General features: G+C 39.7%; 2 protein-coding genes and 1 long non-coding RNA gene across 4 annotated transcripts; 1 reads left to right on the plus strand and 2 right to left on the minus strand.

The window, feature by feature from the left end:
* Positions 1 to 1,894: 1,894 nt before the first annotated feature.
* LOC148969519 (uncharacterized) lies at positions 1,895 to 6,988 on the minus strand. Its single transcript, XR_016149309.1, has 3 exons — positions 6,791 to 6,988; positions 5,290 to 5,447; positions 1,895 to 2,842 (listed from the first exon to the last, which is right to left on the minus strand). It is a non-coding gene; the product is annotated as an uncharacterized LOC148969519 (long non-coding RNA).
* Positions 6,989 to 7,852: 864 nt separating this feature from the next.
* Positions 7,853 to 10,074, plus strand: LOC148969520 (uncharacterized). Its single transcript, XM_089125411.1, has 3 exons — positions 7,853 to 7,873; positions 8,891 to 9,133; positions 9,581 to 10,074. Exons 1-3 carry the CDS (start codon positions 7,853 to 7,855, stop codon positions 10,010 to 10,012), a joined length of 696 nt encoding a protein of 231 aa, XP_088981537.1. The 3' UTR covers positions 10,013 to 10,074.
* Positions 10,075 to 13,733: 3,659 nt separating this feature from the next.
* LOC120475775 (uncharacterized) lies at positions 13,734 to 20,350 on the minus strand. Of its 2 annotated transcripts, none has more exons than XM_039666460.2 (5): positions 19,445 to 20,350; positions 19,010 to 19,107; positions 18,662 to 18,808; positions 15,146 to 15,354; positions 13,734 to 14,705 (listed from the first exon to the last, which is right to left on the minus strand). In XM_039666460.2, exons 2-5 carry the CDS (start codon positions 19,105 to 19,107, stop codon positions 14,479 to 14,481), a joined length of 681 nt encoding a protein of 226 aa, XP_039522394.2. In that variant the 5' UTR covers positions 19,445 to 20,350; the 3' UTR covers positions 13,734 to 14,478. The 2 variants fall into 2 exon arrangements, with proteins under 2 accessions (XP_039522394.2, XP_039522393.2); XM_039666459.2 differs by having other exon boundaries at positions 13,736 to 14,708; positions 19,445 to 20,346.
* Positions 20,351 to 20,437: the final 87 nt, after the last annotated feature.

The raw sequence follows: 20,437 nt of genomic DNA on the forward strand, positions 1-20,437 counted from the left end.
GAGAATGCTGCCAGAGTGCTCGCACGTGTGCTCCTGAACCCAAACAGCAGACGTTTCCTTTGTAGCTGAACAGGTGAGCCCATCATCGTGTCATTAACCAAGCTTATCGAAAGGGTCAAACTGAGAAAGTAACGAATATGGCATCTGCTTATCCCTTTTCCTCGCAAAGGGCACGATTATGCTTTCCTGAAGACCATTAACAGGATCATGGAGTGCTTAAACAGCAAATCACTGCCCCTTACCCGCTAAAATCCCATCGAGCCTCACTGTAAGGCATTGTGTTGTAAGGCACCACCATGTACACTGGCACAAACCAATGTGTTTCCATTGGTTACCACTCTGCGCCCCTTTTATCTGTTTTAGCTGATAATGACCGGCAGTTTATTACCGGCAATATAGAATTTAATTTCAGTCCTCTAATTTTCCCTGTCATTTCCCTGTTTCAGAGAGAACACAAGGCGGTCAAACACCAGGCAATATTTTTAGCACGTGTTCTAAAAAAAGAAGAAGAAAGAAACGAAACCTGAAAATGTGTCTGACTAAAAAAAAAAGGGGGGGACTGAGACAGATCTCTCTACGTACTCCTTTGCTGACGTCTGTTCTTTCTTTCGTCATAGCACTTGGAGCCAACTGGGTCGAGGTGATGGAAAGGGGCGTTTTGCTTTTTTGCATAATATATTAGCCTTCTTTGTCTTGACGATTGTAAGCATTGCTTTCCACACACACACACACACGCACACACACACACACACACACAAACACACATTAATCACATTTTTTCTGTAATTCATTTTGATTAATCAAAACTAACATTCAAGTTTTTAATATATTCTATATTGTCTCCAAAACAATATAGAAACAACATAGACAGTACATTTTTATTATTTGTTTAATAGCATCTTTTTAGTAAGCACATACTAGCAGCATCAATGATACCAGTGCTGATAGTGATGTCTCTATTAAGTGGATTTTTTCCCTTAATTATTTCCCTTAATTATAGCCATTCAACATTACTGTATAGTTGAACAATTTTTAAAAAATACAACATAAAAAATATAACATAATATAAAAAATATAACAACTTTTAATTTATGCGAACTTAAGACGATCTCCACATAAATCCATTGTAATAAATGTCATATTTAGCTGTGCTTTTAATATATCAGTTTTTTTTTTCTTCAGATTTTTACCTTTCCTGCTATAATCCCCCCAAAAAAGGGAGAAAAAAAGGAATTTGCTTTGCAATACGATTTTTTTTAGGTGGGTCTATAGGCAGCAGAAATTGAATAATCAAACATGTCAGTCTTCACTGCATAAATTAAAAACTGAACATAGATTTTAGAAGTTATTCTATTTTGCTTTATTGCTTTATCTATATTATTTTGCTTCAAACTGAATGAATTCATTCTGATTGATGAATCCGAACATAGTGTTTACATAAACAATAAATAAAGTGGGGTACAAATTGGGTTGATGTGCACGTTTATATCAATATAGAATTTAATCTTCCGACATGCGCACAATGCACCAAAATATAGAGTTTCCCGTTGTTGTTGCATACTAACCATACTACTTTATATATATATATATATATATATATATATATATATATATACTTATGTGTATGTATATTAGGGCAGTCAAAATTTGTGTGTTCATTTAAATCTATATATACTTTTGTTGTGTGTATAACCAAAATGTGATAACTAAACTATCATTTTAAAATCTATAGGATGCTAATGTTGAAGAGTAGCTCGCCTTTACAGTGTTATACAAAATTCCACTATGAAGCCTGCAGTTACTGAGACTTTCTGGAAAATTCCAGATATACGCCCCCTCCTGCCTCCCATCATGTAATATCTATACAATCTGGCATCCCATCATGCACCTTGCGAAGTTGACTCCTGGGGCATAAACCGTAGCTCATGACCCAGAAAATAGAGGTTGTGTCCTTTTTCCATCCTGCAAGCCTCTGAGCCTGAGCATGCACCCAGAGAAGACACGACCACCGAATACACTTGCAATTAGTATATTGCATGAATAATAATGCACTGACATAAATGGGTGAATCTATCAAAAACATGTCATAAAAAAACTGCCTCTGCATATTCTCATTACTGTAGTGCATTTGGATGTTTTACTGTGAAGTAATGTTTTTTTTCCATAATTTCTGCAAACATTTTTTTAATTAAACGGCAATTTGAATAATACACAATTCTTTTTTTTTTTGGAAATGTGCCGAATGGTTATAAGAATGCAAACGATGCAAAAACAGGCTTAATTTTCTTAATGAAGCAAAGCACCATTTCTTATTTTGTTCTTTTGATTTTGGGATTGAAACATAACCCATACATGTTGTTTACTGATTTACTCAACATTTCATCACGTATGCAAATATTTGATCATAAAACAGTTCCAAAAGAAACCGACATGATATCTAAATTGAAGTGGTTTAATCTGGAAGCGTAAAACAGTATTTTTCCATTCAACCTCTGCCGCAATTTTCAGTTTACTGTGAGGATTTTTGGCTCCCCCTCTGGCCCTGAAAGCAGCCATTTTGTTTCTCTCTCTCTCTGAAATGGGGGTGCAGTATGAATCATGAGTCTCAGAGAGACGCTTGCCTCTAACAACCGCACACTTCACAGCTGATTGTTCAGGGCAGGAGACGCAGGCTGCCGGCAGGGCCATCTCAACCAGAATACATTACGCTCCAGCTTTTTAAGTCAGTGAAGACTATTACCCAGAAGCCCTTTGGAAGTTCTTATCAGTGCCAACCAGATGGAGAACATGTGAGCGATGTCATTACCTGCAGACTTGTTGATAAAACAACACAGCCAGAAATCTGAAATTAAAAAGAGATTTTGAGGTTTACTGGCTTGATTTGGTTAGTAATGAAATCTTATTAATATGTAGTCTAATTGTTTAATATGTATAAGACATTGAAGGCATTCTCTGGTACGTTTTTAGCTCCATTGGTGGTTTATGGCTTGAGACAATGAGTGTGTATGTGTGTGTATGCGCCGTTTGTGTTCAATGAAGACGTCAACACTGAATTTTGTGGATGCAAGTTACATGATTACAGGACATGAACCACATAATCTCACAGTTTGACTTCAGTCCAAGCCCAACAAGCATACAATTGACTCATATCCTACAAATACATCCCCCCAAAACCACAATAATCATGTATGTCTGTATATGCCACAGAAACATGTAACAATTCAGTTTTTTACAGCAGAATACATGTCTGCCCCCTTGTGTCTGAAAATAATTGAGGAACGTCAAGGGCATATTTCACCCAAAAATCAGAAAAAACAATGATTTAAGGATCTCTATGATTTTCTTTAAATATTATTAAAAAAATATAATAACTAGTATTATTACATTATATATATAATAGATTACTCAAGGTTCAGACTTAGTACCTAGTTATTACCACGTTATTGTAATTACTATAATAAGTACATAGTATGCACATGGGGAACAGGAATGTAAAAGAAAGTGTAACCAAATTGTCTTTTTAAATTACATACTGCACACACACACACGCACACACACACAAACGCACAGGTTTTAGAACTGTGTTTTTGGGCAGAATTGTTGTTCCAGAATCAACAAAAGATGTTGATCCAGTAACATGCCAAAATCACAACAACCCCACACACACGTAGATAAAAAGGATCTCAGTCTGACTAGCTGAAGACAGTACTCTAGCTATCCCTATTAGTCACGGTACTTCCTTGACGATAAATTCCAGCACAGACAGCGCTGCCATAACCATAATGAATTGACCCTTCGCAGAATACTGCTTTACAACAATGAACTCTTAAGAGAGCTATTGCAATTTATCAGTAAAATACCTTACTCGCAATGTTTAGTAATAAAAACGTCATCTTCGTGTCGCTTTTATAGAGTTTCAAATCCCTCAGTTCTCGCCATCTCCAAAAAAAAAAAAACAATCTGATTTGATTGTTGTTTTATAACTGGCTCTGTCAAGTTCTCTTTTTGCTAGCAGACCAAACTCTCCTCTGTTCGTCTAACCTATGCCAATCCCACACCATACAGACGTCAAAGTAGCCGGTGTTACAATTTATTCAGTTCCTGAAATATTTGGTTCCACTGGGTCACGCTCTCATGAATATTCAAGATTTCCTCCTATTTTCAATATTAAGCATAAGCTTTTTTTTTTTTTTTTTTGCTTTTGTTTCCACATTATACTTACCATCTTCTAAAGTCGCTGTCTGTTTCAGACTGGGTGTGAGCAGAGTGTGATCTGGACATACAAGGAGGCTCTTTTTATTGAGTGCCAAGGCCGTTTTAACAATTATCTCAGAAACTCACTTAATTTTGCATTCCCCATATTATTTTAAATGTTTCATTATCTTTCTCATTGTTGCTTAAACTTTTATTACCTTTTCGAAACAACCCATTAAACAGTTGCGAATGAGGAGCGTGCAGTAATATTTTCAGTTCTATTCGTTTTCGAGTTGTATCAAGTATATGCCCGCAATAGAAGGATATCATGAATATACATAAAAGCGCCACCCAGTGGAACTAAATATTTCAGTAATTAAATATATTGCAACACCGGAGCAACTTTTCTCTTTTTTACGTATATAACGAGACGCACAAGGGATGTATGTTGGGAATTTCCCGCAAAATCAATCCAGTCTAAAGTATTCAAACTAGGGCTGGGCAACGATTAATCGCGATTAATCGCATCCAAAATAAAAGTTTGTGTTTACGCAATATATATGTGTGTGTATAGTGCGTATAATTATTTTGTATATATAAATACACACTCATGCATGCATATATTTAAGAAATATTTGCATGTATGTGCTTTATATATATTTATACATAATTAATATTATGAATAAAATACTTGATATATTAAGAACACATTTTTCTTAAATATAAACATGCATGTGTGTGTATTTATATATATACAAAATAATTATACGCACTACACACACACACATATATTGCGTAAACACAAATTTTTATTCTGGATGCGATTAATCGCGATTAATCGTTGCCCAGCCCTAATTCAAACATATAATAGACTAACCATTGTGTATTGGGGTAAGACAAAAACTGGTTTTGGAAGAAGGATTGATGATGTATTGACTCTTTGATGATAGATGTATTGATTATTTAAATTATTTGGTTAATTTTTAACAAAAAAATGTTACATAGTGTCCCTTTAAAATTGTTACAATGTCAAAACAGAGCAGTATCCATAGCTGTTTATTTCTGTTATAATGTAAGTGTCAATGATACACTGACCTGCATTAACCAGACACCGTATCATTCTTCACAACTGCTTGCAGGGAAAATGACCAGGATGTAGCTCAGTATGTCCATCGGTGCCTTTGGCATCCACTTCCTACTCTGACCCACTTTAGAATGGTGTGTTGGTTATTTTAAGACACCAGTCGCACACCCTGTGGCACAAACACACAGCACGAACAATGTTAGAGGATGGTGTGATGTGATGTGATACAATAGCTGCAAATGATAAAGAGATTTTATGCTGGACAAAAACAGCAAACCAAACAGATGAGTGCCAGGAAACACTACATGATCCCACTGCATTTCATACTGCAGGGGTGATTTGGTAGAAGAAAAAAGAAATCTGATGTTATATTTGATTTTCAAGAGCTTACTTTTTACCTCAAGATCAGTTCTTAAATGTGTTTGAGAAATGTTATGACTTTTCTTTTCTTTACAAAGATAAATTAAGAAATGATGTTTACTTTATAATTCAGTAAAATTATATGTTATTGCCAATATTATTGTTACTTGGTTATTATTGTGTCATAGTTTTATTCGCTGACTTTAGCGCTTCCTTACATGAAGAACAACATCAACGCATTCTCACCCCAAGGCGTCACCTTTGACCATGCTTCAATATTTGACGTTTTAGGCGCCCTTTAGCGTCACTTACATGACGCGATCCTACGGCGTCATCTAACTGACGCTAAAGGAAAGCGTCAGTTGGAGGACGCGGTTAGGTTTAGGTGTGGGGTGGGGGTAGGGTACACGCGATCCTAGGGCGTCATCTAGCTGACGCTAAAGGGCGCCTGAAGCGTCAGATATTGAAGCATGTCCAAATACTTCCCAAGGCGTCAGTTAAGTGACGCCTTGGGGGTGAGAATGGGCTGACAACATAGTGACGAAACGCGTTTGTCCATTTAGGGCCATTGTAGAAACAGGCCGGAGCATTTCGATGTAAGGGGACCCGCGGTGTATGTAGATAGAAATGGCTCACTCGAAGCCATAATAAAAACATAACAGTTCATTTAGTAAGGACTTTATAAAATATAGTTATGTACATATGATATAGCATTTCTGTCAACAGATCCTTCAAAATATTACACAATATTAAACCATTAAATCATTCTCGTAATTTAAATAATGGTAACACTTTAGTTTAGGGTCAATTTCTCACAATAACTACGACGATATTGGCTGTTTATTAGCACCTTTAAAGCACATATTAATGCCTTATTCTGCATGACCATATTCGACATCTATTAATCCTACCTTACTAACTATTAATAAGTAGTAATTAGTAGTTTACTGAGGCAAAAGTCATAGTTAATAGTTAGTTAATAGTGAAAAAACATGTTCTTATAACAACCTGACAGATGTAGGGAATATAGTGGTCATGACTGGTCAAATAAGCCTGCAGGTGTGCTCTATTCGTCAAGTGTTTGGGATCTTACATAAGCACAGTTTTGGGAGGAATGATGGTGAACTCTGGCTCAAAATCATGCCACTGCACCTGCCACACATTCAGCTCGTAAGAAACCAGACCACCCTGTGAAATCCGTCATCGCCGCAGCTGCGGTCGGCCCTCATTCCAGTCACGTCCGTTATGATGCTTCAGGCTCCATTAGGCTCAAAGCATGGCGTCCCCTTCAGCGAGACCCTCCGGTTCCCTCAGCCGTCTGCAAGAGGACTACAGCTGTCAGCTCTGAAAAGACAGCAGGTGGACACACTCTCACACACTCAGCCGGCTTATTTATCGGAAGTCATCCCATCAAAAATGACTGCAATGGCAATGCTTTGATGGTGGAAAGAGAGAGCGCGAGAGAGGCAAACTGGAAGGAGAGATAGAGAGGAAGCCGAGAGAAAAAGTGTGTGAATGACAAAGACAGAGTCCCTCAGAAAGATAAACAGAGAGAGTGGAGGGCTATAATGGCTTTGCACTACTAATTTGTCACTCTACTTGAACGGCAAACAGCAGGAAGACAGTGAAAACACGCTGAACTGTCACTTCCCGCTACCCAAAGACAAGCTCGCAAGAACTTTCATCTGGGGCTCATTCTACTGGTGAAGACATCAGCTGTATAGAGACATCTATAGACTTATACAGAATAAAAATATATCAAATGGATAGCAGCTGTCTTTGATTTGTCAACACACCATTCCAGCCACAAAGACAGTTTTCTCTAAAAGAATATAAAAACAATTCTGTCCAAAAGCTATCTTTACTGTGTTTTTTTCGGTTTTCTCTTCACACGAGTGTCTCATATTTCACCTCATGTTCTTGTCTTCTTGTCTAATGGGTAAATAAGTACACTAACTTTTGGAGAAAATATATATAGGTATATATATATGGGCAAAAAGGTTCATTTTGATGGAAATTACGTCAGATCCTAACTAAAGGAAGGCCATTTTGGTATTTTCAAACAGAACATTTCACCCTTATTTAGCTGATAAATAAAAATAATGTATAATTATGTTTATTTTCATGGTTTAAGATTGAAAGACTGGGGCAAAGGTAAACAATTAAGTGTTCAACATAAAAGGCATACAAGCGTGAGTTACATCAACTATGAAAATGGAACTAAATGTTCCCAAAGTGGGTTTTCATAGTGATGCCACAGAAGAAGTGATAAACCTGTAAATCCGACTTTCTGACAAGTGATAGATAGGATCCATTTTAAGAACCCTAAAGAACCTTTAAAGCGATAGTTCACTCTGAAATTAATTTTTGGTATGATTGTTTCTGCAGTAGTTTAATTTTTTTATATTTTTCGGTCAAACCGTTCATTCTGTCAGTCGTATAATGCATGTCTATGGTCACCACCTCAAAGAGCATGTACAGAGAAGTCCAAATTAAACATGATTTAATGACTCGTAAATATGTAAGTACACATTGATGGCTTAAGACACGAAACGAGTGGTTTGTGTGAGAAAACGAACTGTATTTATATCGTTTTTACCCTTTTGTAACCACAGCCACGTCCAAGTGATCTGAGAGCACGGGCGCTTCGGTCTGCGCAAGCGCCGGAAGTGATCTCTCGCACGTATTGTTACGGGTGTGTGGTACTGGAAGCACGAGGAGACGAGGGATAACTGAAAACAGGATCTTTAATTAACAAAACTCAGGAACCACAATATCACACTTTACATGAACGAGAACGGACCAGGAGTGAGGAGAACACAGGGTTTAAATACACTAGAACAGACTAGGGGAACAAGGCACAGCTGGGGCAAATTAACCAAACACAGGTGAAGGGACTGAATACAAACGAGGAGCGGGAAACTAGAAACAGGACTGAACCAAATACACAAAGAATGGGGAACCACAGGACACACATGTAACATTACGCCCCCTCCCGAAAAGGCGCGACCTCGCGCCGTAGAACTTCAATGGGGTGGGCGCCCTGGAGGCTGACCAGGGCGAGGCCTATCCAGAGCAGGAAGCCTCCAGGGCGGAGCAGGACGTGGACGTGGCCAGGGCGGAGCAGGACGTGGGCGTGGCCACGACGGAGCAGGCTGAGGGCGTGGCCAGGGCGGAGCAGGCTGAGGGCGTGGCCAGGGCAGAGCAGGCTGAGGGCGTGGCCAGGGCGGAGCAGGCTGAGGGCGTGGCCAGGGCGGAGCCGGTAGCGCAGGGGCCCAGGGTGGATCAGGTAGCGCAGGGGCCCAGGGTGGATTATTTTTTCCAGGTGGCCATGGCGGAGTCCTATATCCCCCCCCCAAAATTTTCTTGGGGAGAGTGACAGGCTCAGGAACATGCTCTGGGATAGGCTTGGGACTGGACGGGACCAGCGGAGTAGGCTCGGGACTGGACGGGACCAGCGGAGTATGCTCGGGATCGGTGCTGGACGGGACCAGCGTAGTAGGCTCGGGCTCGGCGGGGCTGGCGTGGAGCTCGGGCTCGGCGGGGCTGGCGTGGAGCTCGGGCTCGGCGGAATACAAGAATGGGGGACCACAGGACACACATGTAACACGTATAGGTCACTCATTATTTACAAAGAGATTTCGGAAGTGCTACCTTTCACTGTGCAGATCTAAACATATTTAGATATACATGAAACCGCAATGGAAGACGATTTTGATATATAAACAGATTTTTTTTCACAACAATATTTAAATCACTTCCGATGATTTACAGCGCAGGTCGAATGCGGCCGCGCCCTCAGATCACTTGAAGTGGCTGTGGTTACAAGAGGTAAAAACTATAAATGCTGTTTGTTTTCTCACACAAACCGCTCGTTTGTGTACTTACATTTACGAGTCATTAAATCATGTTTAATCTGGACTTCTCTGTGCATGCTCTTTGAATGGGCTGGCGTGGAGCTCGGGCTCGGCGGGGCTGGCGCGGAGCTCGGGCTCGGCGGGGCTGGCGCGGAGCTCGGGCTCGGCGGGGCTGGCGCGCAGCTCGGGCTCGGCGGGGCTGGCGCGGAGCTCGGGCTCGGCGGGGCTGGCGTGGAGCTCGGGCTCGGCGGGGCTGGCGTGGAGCTCGGGCTCGGCAGGGCTGGCGTGGAGCTCGGCCTCGGCGGTACGAGACTCCGGCTCAGGAAAAGTAGAACCTGGTTCAGGCGCTGGCGGGCAGGCAACGGGCTCAGGCGCTGGCGGGCAGGCAACGGGCTCAGGCGCTGGCGGGCAGGCAACGGGCTCAGGCGCTGGCGGGCAGGCAACGGGCTCAGGCGCTGGCGGGCAGGCAACGGGCTCAGGCTGGACGCTCTCAGGCTGGACGGTCTCTGCAGGATGAGGCTCTGGACCCTGGGCGGTCTCGGTGGGGCTGAAGTGGATTACGGACTGGGTTGGACTCGCCAGATCTTCCCCTGAGACCATCTCGGATGAGCCCGAGGACTTCGAACCCTTGGAGAGGTATGTGAAAGGTGCTGGTTCAGGATGAACTGGGGCATCCACATGCTTGTGGGTAGGGACTAGATGATTTTGATTGTTTTCTACTATATCAACAAAGAAATTAGAACCATGTAATTCTAGGATATAGTTAATGAAGTCAGGGATTGACCTGTAACAATCATCAGGGGAGATAAATCTGAATAATTTACCATCATCCAGTCCCATCCGGAAGCAGGCATTAATAGTAGAGTTACCCCAGCTCACCTGATGATAAAGACTCAGGAACTCTTCCACATACCCCTCCAACGATCGCCCATTCTGGGAAATGAAGAGGAGTTTGTCTTCTGCCATAAAGTTCTTCACCTTCTTCTTCTTTTTTAGGGTCCGTTCTTCTGTTTTACTTTTTGGTCCGTTCTTCTGTTACAGGCGTGTGGTGCCCAGGAAGCACAAGGAGACAAGGAGAACCGGTCAACAGGAATTTAATCAAATAATTCAGGGAAACAGTAACCACACTATACATCAACGAGAACGGACCAGGAGTGAGGAGAACACAGGGTTTAAATACACTAGAACAGACTAGGGGAACAAGGCACAGCTGGGGCAAAATTAACCAAACACAGGTGAAGGGACTGAATACAAACGAGGAGCGGGAAACTAGAAACAGGACTGAACCAAATTATACACAAAGAATGGGGGACCACAGGACACACATGTAACACGTATAGGTCACTCATTATTTACAAAGAGATTTCGGAAGTGCTACCTTTCACTGTGCAGATCTAAACATATTTAGATATACATGAAACCGCAATGGAAGACGATTTTGATATATAAACAGAATTTTTTTCACAACAATATTTAAATCACTTCCGATGATTTACAGCGCAGGTCGAATGCGGCCGCGCCCTCAGATCACTTGAAGTGGCTGTGGTTACAAGAGGTAAAAACTATAAATGCTGTTTGTTTTCTCACACAAACCGCTCGTTTGTGTACTTACATTTACGAGTCATTAAATCATGTTTAATCTGGACTTCTCTGTGCATGCTCTTTGAAGTATTGACCTGCATTATGACTGACAGACAAGAACGGTTTGACCTAAACATATCAAAATTGAAACTACTGTGGAAACAAAGACACCTAACGTTACATCTTGGATGCCCTTGGGGTAAGCTAAAACATACCAAAATTAATTTCGAAGTGAACTATACCTTTAATAAGTAAAAAATTTTAAAAAGCGCCTAATCTAAAACGTTTGTGCCTTGAAAGGTTCTGTAAAGGTTCTTCATTGAACCATATAACTCACCAATAGTTAAAACAAAAATGAGTAGAACATATGTACTTTAAAGCCCAATCCACCATTAAAACAAAATTAATACAGGTGGGATCACGTAAGTAGGCCTAAAAAAATGATGACAAAATTTAAATTTTGAATGAATTATGACTTTAAAATTGTATGTTTCTCTTCCAGCCTCATACTTACCGCCAAACAAAGTTTTTCTCTGCGTCTATGATGCTATCTCCAGTGGCTTTGATAACAAACTGATCCAGCAGAGGTGTCAGAGCGCCCTCTAGTGTCTAGGCGTGCAGTTCGCTCGTGATTTCGTTGGTGAAAGTGTTCTGTTCAATTCCCTTACAGACCCTTTCTGCAAGTTATGTCATAGGCGACAACCAGTGACTTCAAGTGTAGCCTATCTCTGAATGTCGCTTATATTAGAAATAGGTATCCTTTATTATTTGCATTAAAAACGGTTTCTCCACAAATGAAAAACATAACCAATAACCTTTTCTTTATGTTGGTAGTCTTGATTTTTTCTTATAAGCTATCAAACAGCAGTTCGTGCTTTCATTCTACATGTGCACCAAAGCAATGCATTTTCATAGGTTACTCAAAATAACATTAAAGGATTAGTTCACTTTAAATAAAAAACTTTACTGATAATTTACTCACCCCCATGCCATCCATGATGTCCACGTCCTTCTTTCTTCAGTTAAAAAGAAATTAAGGTTTTTGATGAAAACATTCCAGGATTTGCTCCATATAATGGACTTCATTGGGAACCAAAAGGTTCAAGGTCCAAATGCAGCTTCAAACGGCATCAGACGATAAATAATTTCATTATGTCATGATCAGGGAAAAAACAAACAGGTCAAATCAGCCTAACGTTGTCTGGCTAGTTTAAGATGGTGTTCAGCTGGTCTTCCAGCCTGACCAGCTAAAATCAGCATGACCAGCTAATGAAGTGACAAAAACCCATCTAAATCCATCCTGCTAAACCAGCTAAGACCAGCCAATAATCTTAGACTGGATTTAGCAGTTTCTTTCAGTAGGGACATTTGCCATTTCTGAGGTGAAGAGCCTGCTGTATAGATCATCCATGTGAGCAGGGCCTTATGCATTGCTAAACTTGGAGACAAATTGCAAATCTGCATGATGAACCCCAAGTACTTGCAAAATTTGCACATGGAAATGTAAAAAAAAAAAAATGCAGATTGCGTGGATTCCCAATGACTGAATTTTGCCAGGGAAAATTCACTAAACACCAGTAAATAAGCACACACCTTTAGCGACAGAGATAAATACGTTTTATTGTCCCAGAAAGTCATACAGGTTTGGAATGACATAAGGCAATTCTCAGAAAATTACAAAATTTTCATTTTGTAAAAATGAACTATAGTTCATTAGGATGAACTATTCCTAATAATAATGACAACAATAGAAATTGATTAGCTAATACATACTGGTAACTGTTCAAAACTCAGTAACATAAATTAGTAACAATGATAAAATGACAAACGCAAAAAAACAAAAAAAATGTTTGAACGTTAAAGGGATAGTTCACTTTAAAATGAATTGTTTATATGTTTTAGCTTACTTTAAGGGCATCCAAGATGTAGGTGTCTTTGTTTCCACAGTATTTTCAATTTTGACATTTTTCGGTCAAACCGTTGTTGTCTGTCAGTCATATAATGGAGGTATGGGGGTCAACGTCAAAGAGCATGCACAGAGAAGTCAAAATTAAACATGATTTAATGACTGGTAAATGTAAGTACACACTGATGGCCTAAGACACGAAACGATCGGTTTGTGTGAGAAAACGAACAGTATTTATACAGTTTTTACCTCTTGTTAACAGCCGTCGAACTGATCTGAATCAGATGTCCAACTGAACCAATGTTCATCTCTCGCGCGTATACGTGGTGCAATGTTTACACGGAGATTTCGGAAGTTTTACCTTTCACTAAACATATTTAGATATACGGAAGACGATTTCGATATATCTAAATATGTTTAGTGAAAGGTAAAACTTCCGAAATCTCCGATTTCAATATATCTAAATATGTTTAGTGAAAGGTAAAACTTCCGAAATCTCCATGTAAACGATGCATGATGTAGACGTGCGAGAGATCACTTCCGGTGTAACGTCTGGAGACGGTTCAGTTCGGTTTAGTTGGACATTTGATTCAGATCATTTCGACGGCTGTTAACAAGAGGTAAAAACGATATAAATACTGTTCGTTTTTTTCACACAAACCGCTCGTTTCGTGTCTTAGGCCATCAATGTGTACTTACATTTACCAGTCATTAAATCATGTTTAATTTGGACTTCTCTGTGCATGCTCTTTGAGGTGGACCCCCTAAAACTGCATTATATGACTGACAGACAAGAACGGTTTTACCAAAAAATGTCAAAATTGAAAATACTGTGGAAACAAAGACACCTACATCTTGGATGCCCTTGAGGTAAGCTAAAACATATCAAAAATTATTTTCAAAGTGAACTATCCATTTACGGGCCAGATTTACTTAACATGGCAAATTAGCGTGAAAGCGCAAACCCACAAAAGCGGCAATGGGAATGGAAAGTTCTGCGCGTGATCTACTGACGACATGCAAATTAAAGAATACAGACGCAGCCGGATCATTTCCATAATGATGCAAAAATAACTGTCTACTCCTTTTTAGTGTTCATTTTTCACTGCTTGTCTTTAGTAAATCCTGACAAGTAGTTTAGGTAGCTTTTTAACCCCAATAGAGGGTTTGCACTGGCCAAGCTGTTAGTAAATCTGTCCCTAAGGCCATGTGTCAGCTGAAAACGCTAGCCGCTCAGCTTTGGGCGCTTGAGAGTGTTCTGGCAGCGTCAGCGTTTTTTCCATTGAGACGTTACGTTGCTACGATAGAGAATATCCGCAGCACGGTTTACGTGTAACTGATAATTTATTTCATACTAAAACTAAATTTTTCATCCAATTTGTTCGGTTAGCTCTGTCTGCAGGTTGATGTCGTTGTAGAGAAAGAATGTTGTGACACAGTTGGTCGGTCTGGTATTAGCCCCGATGCACTGACTTGAAAACTTTCATAGGAACCATTTAACTTTTTCCAGTTGCTTCATCTGAAACCCCTCGACAGACATGAGTAGAGAGAGCGCCGGTGAGGTTCTCGATCTGAGAGCGGAGGAACTTGCGATCCTCCTGTAGGTCCTGCACCTGTTTCTCCAGAGATTCAATCCTCTCCTGTTTGCTCTCCAGCAGACACTGGAGTTTGGTGATGGTCAGCATAACACCGCTGGGTAAACCCTCCATGATCGGGGGTATCCCTGCTGAGAAAGATAGAAACAAAACAAACCGTCTATGTATATGAATTTGTTCCTACAAAAGAAAAAAATAATCTCTAACTGATCATTATCTCATTTAATTATACACTTTTGACAAAAAGGAAAAATGGTCTAATGGATCTAATAAACTTGGAACAACATGCATGTAAACTGTAGGATGATGACCTACTGAATCATAGGCTACACCACGAGTTAGTATAGAAGAATAAACCTATACTACATTTTTGGAAATTGTAGTTTTTATGTGCGCTGAAAAAAAGAGGAGAATATGTGAATAATACACATTCGCAGCAAGGGCTCGGCAAGGGCATCAACAAACCCCTGACATCACTACAGGCAATACTTGAAAGCTCTCTCTAACTCTGTCCCATTATTGCATTTTGGAGATTGACAAATTTTGGAGTAAATGAAAAATCACGTACTGTTCGCAGTGTTGTCTTGTTCTGTAGAATTATCAGCTGGAACTGAGTTTATATTTCCCCACTGGATTAGTTCAGTCTCCGGTTCCTGTTTCACCCAGCTGTAGTTGCTCACGGGACTCTCCTGTTTCGCGGAGCTGGAGTCAAGCTCACTGCTGGGGGAGTACGGAGCGAAATCCTCCAGCCACTGAGAGTTCATCTCATCCTGAGAGCTACAGGAGGTGAATATCATTCAACAACCTTTGATCATCTAGCAGTTAAAAAAAAAAAAAAAAAAAAAACGCCATGCATTTTGCAGAAGAACATTGTTTTGGTTGGGCTTTGGGTTGATGTGACTGTGAATATGGTTCTCCTACTGCTCATAAAGCATTCATAACTAACATTCATAAGCTGACTACCTAAAGATGTTACTGTAGCTTTACCCATTAATAGACACAGTAGTTCCTTGAAGATAAATTCCACACAGCCATAATGAATTGACCCTTCACAACACAATACTGCTTTACAATTAACTCAATTAAGAGAGCTACATATAGCAATTTATCTGTTCAATAAAATACCTTACTCCCCTGTTAAACTATAAAAAAGCCATCTCGGCATTGCTTTTACAACATTTAAATTCATTTAGTTGATTCTGGTTTTATTTAGGGGTGGTGACGGCACAGTGGATAAGACACATGCCTTTGGTGTGAGAGACCCAGGTTCGAATCCACTGCGAGACACCAATGTGTCCCTGAGCAAGACACTTAAGCCCTAGTTGCTCCAGAGCCGTGCGACCTCTGACATATATAGCAATTGTAAGTCGATTTGGATAAAAGCGTCAGCTAAATGTTAATGTTAAATGTTATTACAAGCTCTGTTGCGTTCTTTTTGCCAGCAGACTCTCCTCTGTTATGCTTTTTTTTTTTCTAAACGGTTATTCACTTGAGGTTGGAGATTTAGCAGCTCCATGTCAACATCTCTCACTCATTTATACAACTAACCTATGCCACTCCCACAACATACAAGTAGCCAAGGCAAAATCTCTCTACTTTCGGATATAAGACATGCACGAGCGAGTGACGCATGTGCGTAATTTCCCACAAAATAACTTGCATGGTGTACTTTTAAAATATGTACTTTCTCAATAGAGGATGTGCGTGTGATGACGTCACCGTTGGCCAGATTGACTGTGGTTACGCCCACTGGGTGGCAAAAAGACTAAGCGACAGCATTGGTTTTCAGTGTGAATGCCATGAAAAACATACAAAACACGTCTAAAACAGGACAGATCTTTGAGACTGACTGTTTCAAACTAGATTTGACAAGAAATCCGAGGTATATTTTTACAGACTGCCGAAAGATACAGAGCACCAGAGAAGAAAATCAACTGGACTCCAGGCAGCCAACATGACATCATGACTTTTGCGGAAACAAATACGCCACTTTCGAGTCAGGTGGCGTGTTATCTCTACGTATTTTGAGCTATCCGCGTGAATCCGCGTGTATGCGTATATGCGTATATGTCTACGCCATTAACGTCCGCGTCATTCCGCGTCAAATCTCCAGTCATAAATGCCATTAACCCCAGTGACAGTTAAGTTTAGGGATGGGGTTGAGGTAAGTCATATCTTTTTTTTACCTAGGATGGTAAGGGAACAGTCATAAATGCCATTAAAGGGTTAGTTCACCCAAAAATGAAAATTAAGTCATTAATTACTCACCCCCATCCTGTACCAACCCCGTAAGACCTTCGTTCATCTTCGGAACACAAATAAAGATATTTTTGATTGAATCTGAGGGCTGGATCACTCTTCCATAGACAGCCTGAGGGACTGCCTCTTGACGGCCCAGAACGGTTTTTGTTACCGGCTGCTCACCGCTTAGGAGTTTTACCGCCCCCTACCGTATAAGATGACGTACTGATATAGCCGGAGGCGCAAAACGTTCTGTTTACAAGCAGTACGTCATCTTATACGGTAGAGGGCGGTAAAACTCCTAAGCGGTGAGCAGCCGGTAACAAAAAGTAGTCGAAGAAGAACGGTCTCGTCTCAGTTCTCGCGCATGCGCCCATAAGGAAGTAATGGAAAGTCGAATAAAGTCGTTATTTACGGGTTTTTTTTCGCACAAAAAGTAGTCTCGTCGCTTGATAAAGTTATAGTTGAGCCACTGTAGGCACATGGAATATTTAAACCTTTTCTTTTAATGACTTTCTGGGCCGTCAAGAGGCAGTCCCTCATGCTGTCTATGGAAGAGTGATCCAGCCCTCAGATTCAATCAAAAATATCTTTATTTGTGTTCCGAAGATGAACGAAGGTCTTACGGGGTTGGTACAGCATGGGGGTGAGTAATTAATGACTTAATTTTCATTTTTGGGTGAACTAACCCTTTAACCCCAGTGACGGTTAAGTTTAGGGACGGGGTTGAGGTAAGTCATATATTTATATAACGTTAAGTCAACGGCGTTCATAAACACGCTGAAAGGCGATTATGCGTCTTGATAGCACGCCAAAAATGGAAATACGAATTGGCGTTTCATACACACGCGACTTCATGAGATCAGTCTGAGGCAGCGAAAGGTGGATTTGCAGTTATCATTTGTGTCAATATGCTGAATTTAGTGATAAAATCACAAAATAAAATCACACCCTTTATATTGTATTGTTATATATTGTAATGACAACTCATCAATAAAATATTTACCACTGTATATACTGAATAATTTGACATTTTTAAATAAACTCTGACAAAAAACTATACAAGTTTTAGGGTTGGACGATATGATGATGTATAACATTGATATAAGTGATCACCTGGATTTAGACCTACCTATATTGTATTTAAAGAAAGTGTTCACAGGCAGATTTGCTCTATGAATTCCCTGGCATTGAAATCAGGAACATATAAATGTCAGGAAACATGATTCCTGGCTGCATTTCAATATCCATGGATCACTGGATCTTTGGTAAGTAGAAAGGAACATTAAATCGAGTCCAACCTTTAGTTTAAACTAATAATCGTTTTACTTGTGTTTTCGCCGTTTCCCCTATTAAATCCAGACACATAGCAGCTCTTCTGCCATTCATTCTGGCTAATGGGACGTGTTCTGGCGGGTAAGTGATGTCAATGCATTCCCTCTATACTAATATTTTTGTGCATGATTCATATTTGCATGTAGTAAAATGAAAAACAGAAAGAGAAAGTACGATGGGTTGTGTATACAGTGTGTTGAATTTCATTATATCCATTTATGTTTACAAATTACAATTCAAGGATTTTCAAGATGATGAACAAATCTTTAAAAACTCATTTTATTTTCTTACATTACTAAAAATAAACATCCATTATTAGTGGATAATGAGAATATTCACAACAACTGTGGTTGTGTCCGTGCAGCTTCTATCCATTTTTTTTTTTTTTTTGTAATTACAACAGGATTATTATTTTTATAGAATTATTATTGATACTAGAAAGACATGAAAATGATACAAAATAATGGTTAGTGCCATATTCAGTTTTGCAACAATTGAAGGAACATACCCGGATTGCAGAGGTAAACTACGAATCTTGTGTCTGTGGCTTCTCTGGTACTGTCTCCATTTGTTCCTCAATTCTGCCTGTCTTTCATTAGAGAGTTCGGCAACTGCAGGATGTTTTGTCTTTCCCTCTGTCTTTCTTCGTTGATAGCTAAGAATCAAATAAAAAGACATTAAGTATTGCATACTAAAATATATGCAATATACAGTGTATATATATATATATATATAATTATATATATATATATATATATATATATATATAATAGTACAACTTTGGGTAAGATCAAGGTTATTTGAATAAGTGAATTGTTTGCCATTTATAATTCGCTGTATAATAAAATTCATACACCTCTCTCTTCTTTTTGCAAGGTATCTAGCCCTGGCAACAGGATCAGCATTCACCTTCGCTCTGTGTCGAGCTGATTTCTCATTGTTTGATAGTGGCATCTACAAATAGAAGAAGAAAAAACACTGTGTTACAATACAATAATTATATTCTAATTAGTTTTAATTATATTTTAAGGTAACAATAAATGGGACATGCCTTTAGGCTACATATTCCGCATTAATAAATCACCATAGTTTGTGTGTTAGATATACCCATGAGAGTTAAATAGGGTGACAGGTTACACCATTTGACATTTTAGTTTCCATATTTTTCTGAATAAAAAGGATTTTTAAATTATGACCATCCAAAAGACATTTCCATTTATATGTGAAACTTAACAAACTAGCCATGTCATAGAAATATCAAATGATCTGCTATTTTGAAAGACATACTAACCTTGACACACAGAAATGAGGATTTGCAGTGTTTCTCTCAGTCACACCATTTCCTGTTTCACGCGGTCACATGACAACAGAACGGCTGCCTTTATGTCGTCAGTTACACCAGGGATGGGGGAGGGGCTCTGGTTACACCACACACAGAAGAGCTTCGCTGCACGTTTTCATAGAAATAATACTTTAACACTGCTTCATATGTTGTTTTTCAAGGATCTCAAGCTTGTATTAAGACTTTCTCTTATTCATAATTGAACAACGGTTACACCACCTGGACATGTTTTGTCCACCACCACCAACATATCAAGAGATCCAGAGAATCGTGTCAAATACCTAAAACTATTAAGGGATGGTGACTTATTCGTGAACGATTGTTTTTGCTGGATCCTTTCAAGGAATTAGTTGCACGGGTTCCCCGACTGAACGCTTCTTTCACGAATCGGAGTCTGACTGAAACAGCGGGGATCTCGAGTCGACAGCTAAACTGACTCATTTGAACACGAACCGTGGTGAGCTGACAGCATGAGTGAAACGAACTGTTCATAAGAACCGATTCGCGTAAATGATTCGGACGTCCCTTTTAGCGAGTAATTGTTCAAAGGCAAAACGTCTCCGGTTCCTATCGTAACCTCGGTTCCCTGAAAGGCAAGGAACGAGACATTACGGATGTCGTATATGGGAATTCCTCTCATCCTTCAACTGATAGGGAACAAGTGGTGCATGATCTTTAAGTATGAACGGGTCGGTAACAGGATGCAAAATTTCCCTAAATATTTAGTATCTGATTTTTGCCTTTTTGCAAGCAAGAAAAAAAATCTCTGGACGGACATACTTTCAGATAACCATAAAAATGACAAAAATAAAAGTGCATGCATAGTAGTCTCTTGTAGTAGATGGGGGAAATAAGAAAAGAGAAAGAAAACAAACTTAGTAATATCTCTTTATATGAGTTCTAAAACGTGTACTCATGTGTGTGCTTGAAATAAGTAACGAG

The sequence above is a fragment of the Pimephales promelas genome, chromosome 22 (genome assembly GCF_988280905.1).
Source record: "Pimephales promelas chromosome 22, fPimPro1.hap1.1, whole genome shotgun sequence".
Taxonomy (NCBI): Eukaryota; Metazoa; Chordata; class Actinopteri; order Cypriniformes; family Leuciscidae; genus Pimephales; species Pimephales promelas.

Bases quoted from the DNA above. Each gene is read 5' to 3' on its own strand.
- LOC120475775 (XM_039666459.2), bottom strand. From the start codon at position 19,107: ATGCCACTATCAAACAATGAGAAATCAGCTCGACACAGAGCGAAGGTG. The intron at 18,809-19,009 runs GTGTATGAATTT...TTTGATTCTTAG, and splicing joins CTTGCAAAAAGAAGAGAGAG to CTATCAACGAAGAAAGACAG. The intron at 14,709-15,145 runs GTACGTGATTTT...TATCTTTCTCAG, and splicing joins ACAAGACAACACTGCGAACA to CAGGGATACCCCCGATCATG.
- LOC148969520 (XM_089125411.1), top strand. From the start codon at position 7,853: ATGGAACTAAATGTTCCCAAA. The intron at 7,874-8,890 runs GTGGGTTTTCAT...GGGCGTGGCCAG, and splicing joins TGGAACTAAATGTTCCCAAA to GGCGGAGCCGGTAGCGCAGG. The intron at 9,134-9,580 runs GTAGTAGGCTCG...GCATGCTCTTTG, and splicing joins CGGTGCTGGACGGGACCAGC to AATGGGCTGGCGTGGAGCTC.